The sequence below is a fragment of the Bos taurus genome, chromosome X (assembly GCF_002263795.3).
Source record: "Bos taurus isolate L1 Dominette 01449 registration number 42190680 breed Hereford chromosome X, ARS-UCD2.0, whole genome shotgun sequence".
Taxonomy (NCBI): Eukaryota; Metazoa; Chordata; class Mammalia; order Artiodactyla; family Bovidae; genus Bos; species Bos taurus.
The window spans coordinates 98,654,485-98,670,390 of NC_037357.1; the positions used below are offsets into that span (position 1 = coordinate 98,654,485).

The window sequence follows — 15,906 nt, forward strand, 5'->3', positions numbered from 1 at the left end:
TTAGGTGGTTTTCCCTCTCTTTATCCTACGGGGCTGGAGAGGAAATAACACCAAATATATGTATAATTTATATTTTTAGCTATAGTAATTTTCCAATTTTATTACAAATGGAAAAAAAATCAGGATCTTAAGTAACGGAGTAATTTTTTAAACAAAATAAGACAAATAATTAAATTTAAATTAATGAAAACAATTCCCAAGTACCCTTTAACAGAAGATAATTAAACAAAGAGTTTCTAGGAACTAAAGGAAAGGAACATTTTCACTATGTGAATTCTTTCAAATCTAGGTGACAAAATCCGAAGCTATTGTTTAAATCTTCTAAAATTGCTTTATAAGACAAGTTGCCAATGTAGTTTTAAAAAGAATTTGTGTCATGATGATACAGCTAAGAGTAATACATTCAACTTTAAGTTATTAACAACCTCTAAGGGTGCTCAATTATAGAATTCCTTCCATTTCTAAAGCCATTTATCTAAGAACAATGTTTCTTTTCACATAAACAAGTATTTATTATACATCAACTGCTTAATTAACCCAGTAAACAACTCAACTTTCTACCCATTAAATTCAAGACTATCACTACTGCATGAAGTGGTTTTAAGGTATCTTTCTTAAAATACTCCCAATAACACAAAATAATAGGTTTATAATCAAATCATTTTATACATCAATTTTCTGCTGAATGGTAAGTGAAAACTGCTTACATGCATTAGGATATCCAGCTTAGTAAGTTGCCCTTTACAATAATTGTTTTCAAATAATTATGTTTAATAAAATTCAGTTTGGAAACCTACTTTTCACAGAAGTCATTCAGAACACCCCAGTAACCTTCCGGAACAACAAACCATTCACAGTCACCTGGACCAATATTAATGTTAACTGAACAGAAATTGTTATTTTCTTGATGACCTGAAATGTGAAAAGAAAAAATAATCAGCATACAATAAATTCTATAGAAAAATGTGTCTTAGACATGTTCAACAGAAAATGCTCCTGTGTTATTCAGTTGTTTATCAGTATATGTCAAGTCTTAGAGCTGAGTATGGTCAACTCCTAACTTTTTGAGTAGCAGCTCTGTGGAAGACAACCTAAATCATGGTTAAAAGCTTAGGTTGTGAAGCCAGGTTCCTTGGCTTAGTTATTATGTGACACTGGGCAAGTTTCTAAACCTTTCTGATTCAGTTTCCTATAAGATTAGGCGATAATGATTCCAGTAAGTCAATGGGTTGTTCTGAGGAACAATGAAATAAAGACTGCTTTGAATACTGCCTAATACATGGTAAGTAATAAATATTAGCTATTACTGATATTATTACCACTTCTTCCTTGTGAACTAATTCCCATTTCTCACAAGTAGCATTAGGACATCAGTAGAGAGGCAAGATGTCTGATTTTCAAACTGTATGCAGTGGCAGGAATGGTGTCAACAAAAATGGCCAAGGAGGGAACTTGGGGAACTCGCCAGAAATACCAAACAATAAAAATAACAAAAACACCTGTGAAAACTGTCAGAAGTAACCTCATCAGAAATCTGGACAATATAGTCAAAGGTTTACAGAAACAAACAACTGAGCAAAAGAAAAGTGACTTAAACACAGTAGGACATCTGTATGTCATTCACTACATCTCCATTTCTGCCACTGCTGTGACAGTGGACTTAAAAAATAGTACTGTGAATTCCTGGTGTGAGTGTCCCTGGTTCTGGAGGGAGCACAGTAGATCTTGTTCCCAAAGAATTCTGTTCTTCTGTTTTGTCTACCCTGCAGTTTCCCCAAAAGGCTGACAGAAGAGAGACTTCTCGTTCTCTCACCTACCTCAGAGCTCTATCAGCACAAGTATTTCAATGCAGGAGGACCTCCCAGAACATTGCAAGACTAAAGAACAAGCTAATGCCACCAAGGGCAAAAAACAAAACAAACAAAAGAACCACCTGAAGCAAACAACAGACATCCCAAACGCTTGGATGGAAAAGCTGGGGAGTGAGATTTCATAGGAATAAAAGGCTTTGAAAAGTTCCTCTGGATACTGTAGAATTTAGAAGCCACATGCATGCCCAGGGCAAGAGGCATTTAAAGAAATCTGTCATATCACTACTGAGATAATTAATGGAAAGGACATTTCAGTGCCCATATATGACAAGGAATATAGTCTTTGTAAAAACAGTGTGACTACTACATATAAAAGGGATTCCATGTGGCTCAGAGGGTAAGGGGTCTGCCTGCAATGTGGGAGACCTGAGTTCGATCCCTGGGTCAGGAAGTTCCCCTGGAGAAGAACATTGCAACCCACTCCAGTATTCTTGCCTGGAAAATCCCTTGGACAGAGGAGCCTGCTGGGCTATAGTCCATAGGGTTGTAAAGAGTCGGACATGGCTGAGTGACTTCACTCTCACTACATATAAAAACAGATAACTAATGAGTACCTACTGTATAGCACAGGGAACTCTACTCAATACTCTGTAATGGCCTAAATGGTAAAAGAACCTGAAAAAGAACAGATATATGAATAACTGGAAAAAAAATGTGGAAAGTCACTAAATGAATAAACAACTATAGCCCATAACAAGCAACAGTAACAAACCTTAGAAAAGAGAGGAGAATCTGATTTCTGCTAACTGCCACAACATAATATTCAAAATGTCAAAACACTAGCTGAGCACTATGCTAAAGGGACAGAGGCTTCAGAGACCACATTCTACAAACACTCAAAAAATCAGTTTTCAACAAAACTCATGAGGTATGTAAAGAAACAAAGTATGGTCTAGTTATAGAAAGAAAAAAAAAAAAAAAGAAATTAACAAAAGGTATTCCTGAAAAGGCACAGACACTGGACTTCAGAGACAAATACTTTCTATCAACTATCTTAAAATATACTTAAAGAGTTAAAGAAAACCATGTGCAAGAACAAAAGGAAACAAGGAGAATGATGCCTCAACAAACAGATTATCAATCAGTTCACATCAGTCGCTCTGTCCTGTCCGACTCTTTGTGACCCCATGGACTGCAGCACGCCAGGTTTCCCTGTCCATCACCAATGCCTGGAGCTTACTCAAACTCATGTCCATTGAGTCAGTGATGCCATGCAACCATCTCATTCTCTGTCGTCCCTTTCTCCTAATGGCTACTCCATTTCTTCTAAGGGATTCTTGCTCACAGTAGTAGATATAATGGTCACTGAATTAAATTCACCCATTCCAGTCCATTTTAATTCACTGATTCCTAAAATGTCGATGTCACTCTTGCCATCTCCTGTTTGACCACTTCCAATTTGCCTTGATTCAGGGACCTAACATTCCAGGTTCCTATGCAGTATTGCTCCTTACAGCATCAGACTTTACTTCCATCACCCGTCACAACCACAACTGGGTGCTGTTTTAGCTTCGGCTATGTCTCTTCACTCTTTCTGGAGTTATTTCTCCACTGATCTCCAGTAGCATTGTGGGCACCTACCGACCTGGGGAGTTCATCTTTCAGTGTCCTATCTTTTTGCCTTTTCATACTGTTCATGGGCTTCTCAAGGCAAGAATATTGAGGTGGTTTGCCACTCCCTTCTCCAGTGAACCACGTTTCTTCAGAACTCTCCACTATGACCTGTCCATCTTGGATGGCCCTACACGGTATGGCTAATAGTTTCATTGAGTTAGACAAGGCTGTGGTCCATGTGATCAGTTTGGTTAGTTTTCTGTGATTGTGTTTTTTCTGTGTAGTTTTTGTGATTATCAATGAAGAAACGCAAATCACAATAAGGAACGAGATAAAAGTTTAAAGCTGAAAAAAACAAATGAATTCAGTTCAGCAGATGTGACCAGGAGAAAGAATCAGCAAATTTATTGACAGGTCAAATGAAATTATATATTCTGAGGAGAAGAAAGAAAACAATGAAAAAAACCACACAGACTTTAGGAGACCCATGGGACACAAGCATGCACATGCATTGTAGGCGTCCCAGAAGAGGAAGAGAAAGGGGCATTAAGAATATTTGAAGAAATAATAGTAAAAAAACTTCCCAAATGTGACAAAACACATGATTCTCCATATCCAAGAAGCTCAAGAAATTCTAAGAAAGATAAATTCAAAAGTATTCATCCTAAGATAATAATACTGTATAAAGGCAAAGAAAATCTAGAAAGCAGGAGAAGAGAAGTGATTGTGATATAAACAGGACTGTCAACAAAACTGCTCTTTTCGTAATGGAAACCATGGGGTCCGGAAAGCAATAGCTTAACATATTTATGTTGCTGAAGAGAAAAAAAAACTTAACCAAAAAAACTGAACTAAAAATCTGGCAAAACTATTCTTCAAAACTAAAGGAGAATTTTGTCAATCTGCTCTATAAGAAATGCTACAGTTTTTCAGACTGAAATGAAAGAATATAAGACAGTAACTCAAAGCTCTATGAAGAGTAAAGGACTAAGTTGAGGACTCACATTTCCCAATTTTAAAAATTACCTCAAAGGGAATCAAACCCATGTGGTATTGGAATAAAAATGGAGATAAAAATCAATGGAACAGTATCAAGATTTCAGAATTAAACCCATACATCTATGGTCAACTGATTTTCAACAAGGGTGTCAAGGTCATTTGATAGAGGAAAAAAATAGTTTTTCCAACAAATGGTGCTGGGAAAACAGGTTAGCTATATGTAAAAGAATACTGTTGGACCCCTGGCTCATACTGTACACAAAAAACTAACTCAAAATGGATCAAAGACCTAAATCTGAGAACTATAAAAATCTAAGACACAAATTCTTTACAATTTTGGATTTTGCAATGCTTTCTTAAATATGACACCAAAAGCATGTGATGAAAGAAAAAAACTAAACCATTAAAATTTAAAAACTTTTGTACATAAATGGACACTATCAAGAGAATGAAATAATAACCTACAAAATGGGAGGAAATACTGCAAATCATGTATCTGATAAAGAATTAATATCCAAACTATATAAAGAACTCTTACAACTCAACAACAAAAGGGCAATCAACTCAATTAAAATATTAAGAAGGAACTAGAGACAGACATTTTCCCCAGAGTAGATATACAAATGGCCAACAAGCACATGAAAATTAAAACCATACATACACACACACTAAAAGTCAAATCTGCTGGGTCAGCTATAAGAAAAAAATGGAAAATAAGCAATGTACACAAGGATGTGGAAGAAAAATTGGAACCTTTGTACACTGCTGTCAGGAATGTAAAATGGTGTAGCTGTTGTGGAAAGCAGTTTCGAAATCCTCAAAAAGTTAAACACAGAATTGTCATATGACCCAGCAATCGTAATACTAGGTATATAATGAAAAGTATAAAAAAGTATTCAAACAAAATCTTGTACATGAATACATGAAACACTGTATTCATAACAGCTAAAAAGTGAACATCCCAAATGCCCCTCAACTGATGAATGAAATAAACTGTTCTATATCCATATAGTGGAATATTTGGCCATAAAAATTGAACCTCTGATACAATATGGATGAACCTCAAAAACATGCTAAGTGAAAGAAGCCAGACACAAAAGGCAATATATTGTATGATTCCATTCACATGAAACATCCAGAACAGGTAACACTATTATACGGCTAGAAAGAAGAGACTAGATGTTGTCAGGGGCTAAGAGGAAGGGAGAAATGGGATGACTACTTAACGGGTCTGGGGTTTCCTTACAGGCTAATAAAAATGTCTTGGAACTACACAGAAGTCATGGCTACACACCATAGTGACTATATTAAATGTCACTGAACTGCATACTTCAAAGGGTTTAATTTTGTTACATGAGTTTCACCTCTATTAATAAAAATGTAGCTGCTCTTGCCACACTCTGTGCACACAACACCCTAGTCTTCTATGTATCACAGCATAATGTGAAGATAGTACTTGTAATACTACTGTCTCTTATCACAGGTAGATGGCTGGAAGTATTCATGGCATGGACTCTAAGTAAAATTAAGCTGTAATTAAAATTAGAGACGTTGGGATCCCATCATCTAACTAAAAACCTTTTAGGGTAGAACCTGAGAGCATCTCTAGTTTAAAACATAGGCTGATCATAAAGTCCATTAAAGCAGGTAACATATTTATCTAGGTAAATCCAAGAACAAAATGCTTGTCCCACGAAAAAGTATTCAAAGCAATTTAAAAAAATTGAAGCAAACTAATGAACATTTCTTCTAATACTAAGTTGTCTAATACAATAACCACTTAAGATATGGTAATGTGAACTGAGACGTGCAATAACTGCAAAGTATATACTGTATTTCAAGGGGTTGTTTCAATAATTTTGTATTGATTACATGTTAAAAAGATTATTTGGTAATAACTAGGATAAAATTAATTTCATTTTTCATTAATGTTACTATAAAATTTTAAGTCACATTTAAGTCTATTTAAGTCATATATATGACTTGCATTATATTTCTATTGGATAGTACTACCTTAAGGGAATTCTTTAGAAAATTCTTTAAGGTTCCATAGGACACTCTGAAAAACTATACCTTGTATACAAACAAACCAAAAAACCCCCAACATTCTAGACAGAAGTGACAAATAAGTGATCTATCAAGTTTGCTTCCCCCTTGATTTATAATGAATAACTGCATTCTTTGATATAAGGATAATACTATTTGCATAAAATAATTCAAATTGATGAGAGAAAATTTCAGTTGAAATGAATTTTAATAGAATCAATCCAATTCAACATACGTAAGAAAAATGAACTACAGAGAATTCAAATAACTTGCTTAGCATTTACGCTGGTGTCTAAATGACAGAGTAAGGAGTAGATAGATCTTCTACCATTTATTCCAGAACTGTTTCTACTTTATTCAACTATTCATAAAATATCACAGAATTGGGCTTCCAATGGCCTGAGGACACAAACTACAGCCTAATAGTATTAATCCTGGCTGTATACTAGAATTCTCTGAAGAACTTTTATTTATTTATTTTTTTAAAATATGGATGCCCGGCTCTCGATCTCCAGATATTAGTCAACTACACATATTTTAAAAGCTTATTAGAAAAGAATGAGCAGCCAGAACTGGGAACCTCTGACCTACTTTACCCAGAAGCAAGCATGCTGCTGCTGCTGCTAAGTCATTTCAGTCGTATCCAACTCTGTGCAACCCCACAGACGGCAGCCCACCAGGCTTCCCCGTCCCTGGGATTCTCCAGGCAAGAATACTGGAGTGGGTTGCCATTTCCTTCTCCAATGCATGAAAGTGAAAAGTGAAAGTGAAGTCACTCAGTCTTGTCCAACTCTTAGCGACCCCATGGACTGCAGACTACCAGGCTCCTCCATCCATGGGATTTTCCAGGCAAGAGTACTGGAGTGGGGTGCCACTGCCTTCTCTGAGAAGCAAGCATAGGCCTATCTTAAAACAATTTTTTAGGTACAATTCAATGAACAGGTAATAAAGAATGAAGCAATCTGATCTTCAAACCATGGCTACTTCAAGGAGCAAACAGAAACACCTGAGGATGATATGCAGCTTGTCAGCACTGGTAGAACTAAACTCTTCATCACCAACACCCATCCTAATTGTTAAATATTTTGAACATCACCCTCTGAAATTTCGTATCAATCAAAAGGAGCACAAAAAACATGATATATTAGTGCTGGACAGAATTCTAAGTCTAAAACTAACATAACTTCACTTTACAAATGGAAAAAAAAGACCCAGAGAAGAAAAGTGACTTGTCAAAGTGACAAGCCTGCTGCTGTTGCTACTAAGTTGCTTCAGTCGTGTCCGACTCTGTGCGACCCCATGGACTGCAGCCTACCAGGCTCCTCCACCCATGGGATTTTCCAGGCAAGAGTACTAGAGTAGGGTGCCATTGCCTTCTCCGAGTGACAAGCCTAGTTGGTGGTAAAATCTGGACTAGACACCTGGACGAGGCTAGTAATGTCTCCACATCAAGTGCTGTTGTAAACTGTACACTGCAATCCAACAAGGGGATTGCAACATACACTTTCTTTGTTAGATGAAATAGAAGGCAATGGATTAGAAAATGCATTATTCCAAAAAACTGGTTTTGCACTGCCGTAATATAAAACATATTTCTTATCATGATTGTGGTAAAAGTTTAGGACAACCCTGCCACTCTGCAGTAGATGGGATCAAAAATAGTCTTTAAGTCACAGGGACTTCTTTTCCCAGGAATACTCCAATGATCAAGTTTCCAGATTACACTGTTGTTATTTCAGGGATATTACACTTTTAAAAAGATACTACCAAGGGGGGGAAAATATTGATAATCTGAGCTCAGTTCAAGAGTCATATCTTGTAACAGAAACAACTCTACCAGTTTCATTCATTATAAATGAAAAGAATCCAGGTCTCTCTTGCATGGTTCACATTTTGATCAATTTGTGTGTCAAGTGTTAGTTCATAAAAGTTACCTGGTGTTCTGCTTCCTGGAACTTTCATGTATAGTTGAACTGTGTTCATACCCAGTATGGTATGACCAACGTGGCTTAGAAGATTTCCTGCTGATACAACACGCACAAAAGCAGGAAGTTTAGTCAGCTCATGTAGCTGCAATTTCCACCTGCAATAAAAAAACAGATCGAATGAAACCCTGCTATAAATATGTGTAGTAAAAAACTTTAAGAACCTTATGTTCCAATCAGAAAAACAATCAAATCTATAAATATTTTACTTCCTGCAAACAAATCTATAAATATTTTACTTTTGCATAGGAAAACTCTGGAATACTTAAATTTTTAAATTTTGCAAAGAAAACATCCTAACAAAAAGCATAAAAATTAAAGAAAAAAACTGACTTCCTTATTTTTATAATTGTATAATTTTATTTTACAAATATATTTTTATATAATTATAATTTTGTGATTGTGCAACAACATATAGAAGGGTCTTGAAAATGTATACAAGAGTTTTAAGTCAAAGAAAATAATTGTAAAATCTAGCAGAAATAATTTGGCTAAAACCTGCATATTAATTTAGAAAAATGACAAGGAACAAAACAGAAGAGGAAACTAGACAATTCTCAGTCATGCTAACAGGACACCTCTTTGTATCAGTTAACAGAAACACTACTAGAAAGACTTACTTTTTGTCATCAGACAGGTCAATGTTGGTCCCAAACTTTATGGTTTTAAAGGGTCCTTTCCTTCTCCTCCCAGAACTTAGAGAGAGAGACAATATTAGAAACATGCCTTTTAAACAGAAATACTAAGTGGACATTACAAATTACTTACTTATCTGAAGATGTAGATTCATTATCTGAGTGGTCTTTATGGTGACTTCTTTTCTCATTCTCTTCCTGTAGATTAAGCAAAAACAATTCCAGCTTAGTATTTATTCTGCAACCTTTTTACCATACAATTCTTGAAAAGTTTACATACAGATCAATGGTGGAATATTGAAACTAAGTTTCTATAGACCTCTCTCACATGAAAATTTCTTCAAAGACCACATTAAATAGAAAGCCAGGCAAAGTCAAAACTCACTGGGCATGGTATCTAACCCCCTCCACCAGCCACATAGTCTTCCTTACTAATATTCTCCTATAAGGAGAAAAACTATTGATTCTCTATAGAGAAAACCTGTAGTTCCTGCTCCATTCCTCCCCACTTTCAAGAGAGGAAACTTAGGTTGAGAGGCCCAGAAGTGGCAGCCTTGATTATAAATTTCCTCAACTAACAGCTAAGTGCGCATGTATATGTAATTATATATGTATGCAATGCATATGGAAAGGCAGAGGGTAAGATTTTCTCTATTCTTTATTATGGACAAATGTGAGAGTTATTTCTGGGATAAATCTTTTTTCCCTCAAAATGAATTATACGTGAATTATAAACACAACATTAGCAAGTAAATTAAATGCTGGACAAATACAAGAGCTTTTCAATGCAAATATTACTCTTATTTATGATTTCCCTGTCACTGACATGGTATCTTTTTACCTCTGTTCTACAATTTCTGATTTAGGTATGCTGCTGCTGCTGCTAAGTCACCTCAGTCGTGTCCGACTCTGTGACTACATAGACGGCAGCCCACCAGGCTCCCCCGTCCCTGGGATTCTCCAGGCAAGAACACTGGAGTGGGTTGCCATTTCCATCTCCAATGCATGAAAGTGAAAAGTGAAAGTGAAGTCGATCAGTCCCTGTCAGACTCTTAGCGACCCCATGGACTGCAGCCTATCAGAATCCCCCATCCATGGGATTTTCCAGGCACGAGTACTGGAGTGGGGTGCCACTGCCTTCTCCAATACTTAGTGACATTTCTGCCTCCCTCCCTTTAAATGTACATGCTTTATAAACATTTATTAAATTTTTCACATGTATCCAAAGCACACACAAAAACCATTGTTTCTTTGATTATGGATCAATTTCTATTTAAATACTTGCCTCTCATCATCTTCTTCCAAAAATTCCCTTGATGATCTCTGAATCTTGCTTATTATCTATTTCTTTTCTGACCATAATACTACCATGGAGTTGAAGTATCTCAGAAGTTTGAACTAGAGAGATTTATATGAACAACAAATTTACTGCAACTCATATAAGTTGCAGGATAGTTTTTATTAGATGACTTTCTCTATATGATATAGGGAGTGGTAGTGAGAAAGGGACACAATCATATGATTAGCAGGTACAAATGTTGCCTAGATTGAAAATGTGAACTCAGGGCAGAATTTTAAACAGAGATAAGCAAATCTAATGAATTGCAGATAAAAGATTTGCAGGAACAATTAAATTTCAGCTGTGGGATATGTACAGAAGAACTTAGTACAGACAGATAAGTGTTTCAGTAATACATTTAATAAAGTCACTTTTATGGATGTTTTATGTTCACTTTGTAGGAGAATTCACGAAGTTCTCATTTCAGTCCTAAAGGATTTTAGCAATGCTTCATTGCTGAAAGGCCTATGAATCTTAATAGTAATCCTGATTATTTTTCAAAGTTTCGTTCCTTAATTTTCTGTGTATTTTGAAATAATTTACGTCTCTCTTGGAGTTTTCTCTTTCAGACTGAGATGGGTAATGCTTCCTGGGAGAGTTATATATCAGATAATGCTAACCTGATAGTTTAATGGGAAGGCATAAGACAAACAACTCTGAAGCATACAGCAAACTTGAGGCTTAGTTTATCCTTTAATATCAGCAGTTCCCAATTAGGGATAATTCTGCCTCACAGGGGACATTTGGCATGTCTGGAGACATTTTGATCGTCAAAACTGGAATAGGGAATAGGGGGTGTGCTATGGACATCTAGTAGGGAGAGGCCAGGGAAGCTAGTAAATACTCTGCAATACACAGGGCAGCTCCCCACAACAAAGAACTATCCAACCCCAAATGTGAATAATGCCAAGGTTAAAAAACACTTCTTTAAATAGAAATATCCCAGAAATAACAGAGACACCTCACTAGACAGTTACAGTATTTATCAACCCATACGTTTGCTTAGACTTAGTAATAAGAGTGAACTAGATAGCATTTATAAAGTTTTATAAAAATAAGAATAATAAAAAACTATTTTATGTAACAATAAAATAATGAGATGCTTACAAAAGCTCCCTTTCAAAGCAAAACAGTATAAAATAAAATAACAATCTCAAAAATAAAATAATTTTCAGTAAGTAAATACTTACTCTCAATGATTCCTGGAAAGAGGAGGCCTGGTACTGTGCATATTTAGCAATTGTAGTATGAGATCTATTACTTTCACAATGCCAGATTTTCTTTGTTCCAGTGGGATCCCAGTTCTCATCTGCTGGCTGCAACAACTGTGTCCTCACTTCCACCATATGTTCATTGTTAGCTTCTACCAAAGTTTTGGTAGAGAAAAGTCCCAGGTCTTTATAAATAAATAAATGTAGTTAATAAATAAAAATATATTTGGAATAATATTTTTAAAAGTGCTTTTATTTTTCCTTTAAGTAAAAAAGAAAAATGTTTCATGGTACTCTTATCTAATTCCCCTAAAACACTAGGGCCTCTGCACACTCTGAAGCCCTGGACCTAACTGTCATGCCATCAACAGAGGGAGAAAAATCAAGGGGCCATGGAATGAAGTTTCACTCATTTATTCAATCTCTGAAAGTGAGAAGAACTATTTAGGAGGCTACTTAATAGTAATATCAAGTTTTACCTGAATCTTACATTAAAAATTTCTATTAGTCAACCTAAATCATAATTATGTAACAGCATAAAAATAACAGCAGAATTAAAAAAGTAATACTCCCTCCCTCCTTCCTTCTCTTTCTCAGACAGGAAAATATTAAAATGAAAATGTGAAAAATTACAACAAAAGAATAAAGTTTCTGCTAGTGCTTTAGAAGTTAATAGATAGTAAAGGAAATACACATACTTTTCCTTTTTCTTATTTAAAGCTTACCCAACTTAAGAGCTCCAGCAAGGCCACGTATTACTGTAACAGGGTTGTTTGGATTTGTACAAAATTGATGTAATGGAGGAAAGAAAGCATCACGTTTATTTTCCAACTGCAAAATTAAAATATATTGTTAGATCTCTATAAAAGCAGACCTTTTAGAAATTATGTCAAATTCACATTTTTACAATTTAAATAAATAATGCATTCTATGTGCCATTACTTCTATTTTTTATATTTTATAGTATTTTATCACCATGTCTTTTGATTCTAATTGGAATTAGATAGTAACCACATACATTTCTCTTGTCCATTATATCTTGCACAAAACACGTGAGATGAAATTTAAACTTCAAAATCAAAACGGTTTAAATATTATTCAGCCTTAAAAGGGAAGAAAGTCCTATCACATGGTATAACGTGGATGAATCTTGAAGACACTTTAAATGAAAATAAGTCAGTCACAAAAAGAAAAACTGTGCATAATTTAACTTACATGAGGTATCTAACGTAGCCAAATTCATACAAATAGAAAACAGAGTGATGGCTACCAGGGGCTGGGGAGACGAGGGAAGAGGGAGCTGTTTTTTAAATGAGTATTAAACTTCAGATCTGCCAGATGAAAATGTTCTGGAGAACTGGTCTGAACAATAAGAATATACTTAACACCACTGAACTATACACTTAAAAATGGTTAAGATGATAAATTTTATGTTATGTGATCTTTATTAAAAAGGAGAGAAAAAAAATCAGTGTTTAAAATCAATAAAACTTTTCATTTGGGGTAGAAGTGGGGAAATGGGAAGATGGAAAGAAATAGGGTAGGAGGACCTATTTTGGAGAAAGATAAGTAAGAGTTGCTTTGACTGAACTCTTATCAACTTCCTATATAAGATGTCTAAATGTCTATTAAGTAAAACTAATCCTCAGTTCTAAATAATCTATTAAGTCTTTTAATGACATATCTATCATCGCATTTTATATTCTTCAACACCTTTTTTTGAGGAAGGTAAGTATTTTTTTGGTAGATGGTTAAAACAGAATGAATGTTAAGGTTCTTACAACTAGTAAAATGCAGATTTAAAACACAGCTTACTTCAAAAAAGTTACTTTTTAAGTGGTTTTTGCCTAAATCTGTTAAAAATTAGGGGTAATAAAAAAAGTATTTCGTGCTACTGTAATATAATTACAGTTAATATCTGAGAAGGCAAGTTTTAAATGCTATTACAAAATCTTTTTGAATACATCGTTTTCTCCCAAAACATTCAAGCTGCCACCAATAATTTTAATGCTTCCTAAAGGGCATCCATATTGATTTAAAGCAAGATCTTACGAAAGACAGGTAGGTGCAAACACTGGTTTGATTTATTTCTAGTCAGTCAATTCAGACTCACATAAATACTAGGTGTAGGTGGATTCAACTTTTCCTTTGGCAAGGGAGGGTATGGTGAAGATGGTGGTCTTGGTGGCGGACATTTATCCAATAAAATGCTACTGTTAGATAAGCCATTTTTACCTAGGTTCCTTTAAAACAAAAACAAAAACAAAAAAGGGAGAATAAATCAGCTGTACATTTATTTAGAACACAGAAAAAAAATCTGAATTAAGTCTTAACTAAATTACTGGGTAGTTGAACAAATCCATAAGATTTGGATCCACCAGGAAAAAAACTGAGAACAATTACTCATTTTAGTAAATACTTCAGTAAATATAGGAATCAAGCTATCTCCCATTGAAGAAAAATAATAGAAAAGATACTGTGTGCTCAGTCGCATCCAACTCTTTACAACCCCATGGACTACACAGCCTGCCAGAACCCGCTGTCCATGGAATTTTCCAGGCAAGAACACTGAAGTGGGTTGCCATTTCCTACTCCAGGGGATCTTCCCGACCCAAGGATCGAACCCACGTCTCTTGCTTTTTCTGCATTGGCAGGCAGATTCTTTACCACTGAACCACCTGGGAAGCCAGAAGAAATACTATAATACATGAATTATTGATGATATTCCTTATACTGTTGGTCTTTTCCAATTTTTCTTTACTTAAAGAACAAACACAAACCCCAATTTCCTCACCATCTTCCATCATCAGATGCTTTCCATTAAATGTTAAACAATAACTTGACCAAAAAAGGTCTAGATAATTAGTAAAAATCTCTCTGCCTATGTCTCATCTCAGTAACCATAACAAGAGTATCTTTGTGACAATTCTCAAACCTGAAAAGATCTTTTCTCAAATGTTGGAAAGAATTTTCTGTGAAACTCCTTGACAAAATTCAGCAAGACTCGAACCTACTATATTTTATGGCAAATGACACCATTTTAAAAAATGAAGCATATAGTTCCTACCCATTCTATTATAATAGTTATTACTTACTAATATTTGGTGTTTCTTTTTCTTTAATGATGGTATGTTAATTAAATTATAAATTAAAATATGGTAAAATTATGCCCAAACTGCAATTCTTTTAGTATAAGGAAGAAAAAGAAAGGTATTTTCTATTTCTCTAAGTTTCTACCCAATTTAGAAAATCAGCAAGATATAATTTTGAGCTTTCAAATCATTCCAGATTAACTAATTTACCTCACTCAATTACTGCATGTTCAAAACTAATCATTACATTAAAATATCAAATATTCTTAACATATTAAAATTTCAGATGAATTTGAAAATCGTAATTATGATAGAGTTTAAAAACTTAGTAATTTTACTTACTGAAGAAGGAACTAGCAATTTTTCATCATAAACAATAAAGGTTGAAATAAAATTGATTTTTTCTTATTTTGCTATGTTTTTCTAGCAGTAGAATTTTGTAGCTTTTGTAGCACTGGAAAAACCTTACAAACCAGTCTGTTCTCGTTGGCACTAATGAAAACTAAGGCTTGAAATTTCGCTGAGATGTTACACTATAGCATCATGGATGACGCTTTTTTAAATTTTTTCAACTACAACTCTAAGTAAAAACAAGAGTTCAATATAGGTATCAAAGAATGAAGTAAGTTTAAAATAATTGACTCTTTTAAAAAAGTATGTGAAATAGTCATTAAAGTGAAATTCTAAGTTCAACTAACATTTAAGGTTAGAGGTAAAATAAATGAATATTCAACTCATTACCAGTTTTCAATAATTCTCCACAGTGTATCTGTACATTTAAAGACAGACATGATATTTAATATCTTCAATTTAGGTATAAAACTGGTACTAATTCATAAACTCCACGGCAGTAGAAATTGCTTGGCTGGGACTACTAAAGAAACAATTCAAATATTATCATTAAACCAATGCCAAGATAAAATATTCACTTACAATTGCCACATAAATAAGTTTTCATGCTAAATCATGTATCAAACACTGTTCGGAATTTAAACAAAATTTCACTCCAAACACATAAAATTTGTTTGCCAGAGGAGGAGATGGATGTACTGTATAGTACATAATTAATATTTTGAGGAATTAGACCAAGTGTTTTAAGGATATGGATCAAGTATTAAATCTGTACCATAAAATAATATCTCATGCTAATTAAACATGACACAAAAATTTAAGC

General features: G+C 34.6%; 1 protein-coding gene across 8 annotated transcripts in view; it reads right to left on the minus strand.

Moving 5' to 3' along the window:
• KDM6A (lysine demethylase 6A) overlaps positions 1-15,906 on the minus strand; it is a 179,563-nt gene that overhangs the window by 20,008 nt on the left and 143,649 nt on the right. For all 8 annotated transcript variants that reach the window (XM_024987737.2, XM_024987736.2, XM_024987732.2 and 5 more), the window contains 7 exons: positions 13,754-13,883; positions 12,366-12,471; positions 11,620-11,825; positions 9,224-9,288; positions 9,076-9,150; positions 8,405-8,553; positions 798-912 (listed from right to left, as the gene is read on the minus strand). In XM_024987737.2, coding sequence (XP_024843505.1) covers positions 798-912; positions 8,405-8,553; positions 9,076-9,150; positions 9,224-9,288; positions 11,620-11,825; positions 12,366-12,471; positions 13,754-13,883 — 846 coding nt within the window. The remainder of the gene's footprint in view (positions 1-797; positions 913-8,404; positions 8,554-9,075; positions 9,151-9,223; positions 9,289-11,619; positions 11,826-12,365; positions 12,472-13,753; positions 13,884-15,906) is intronic.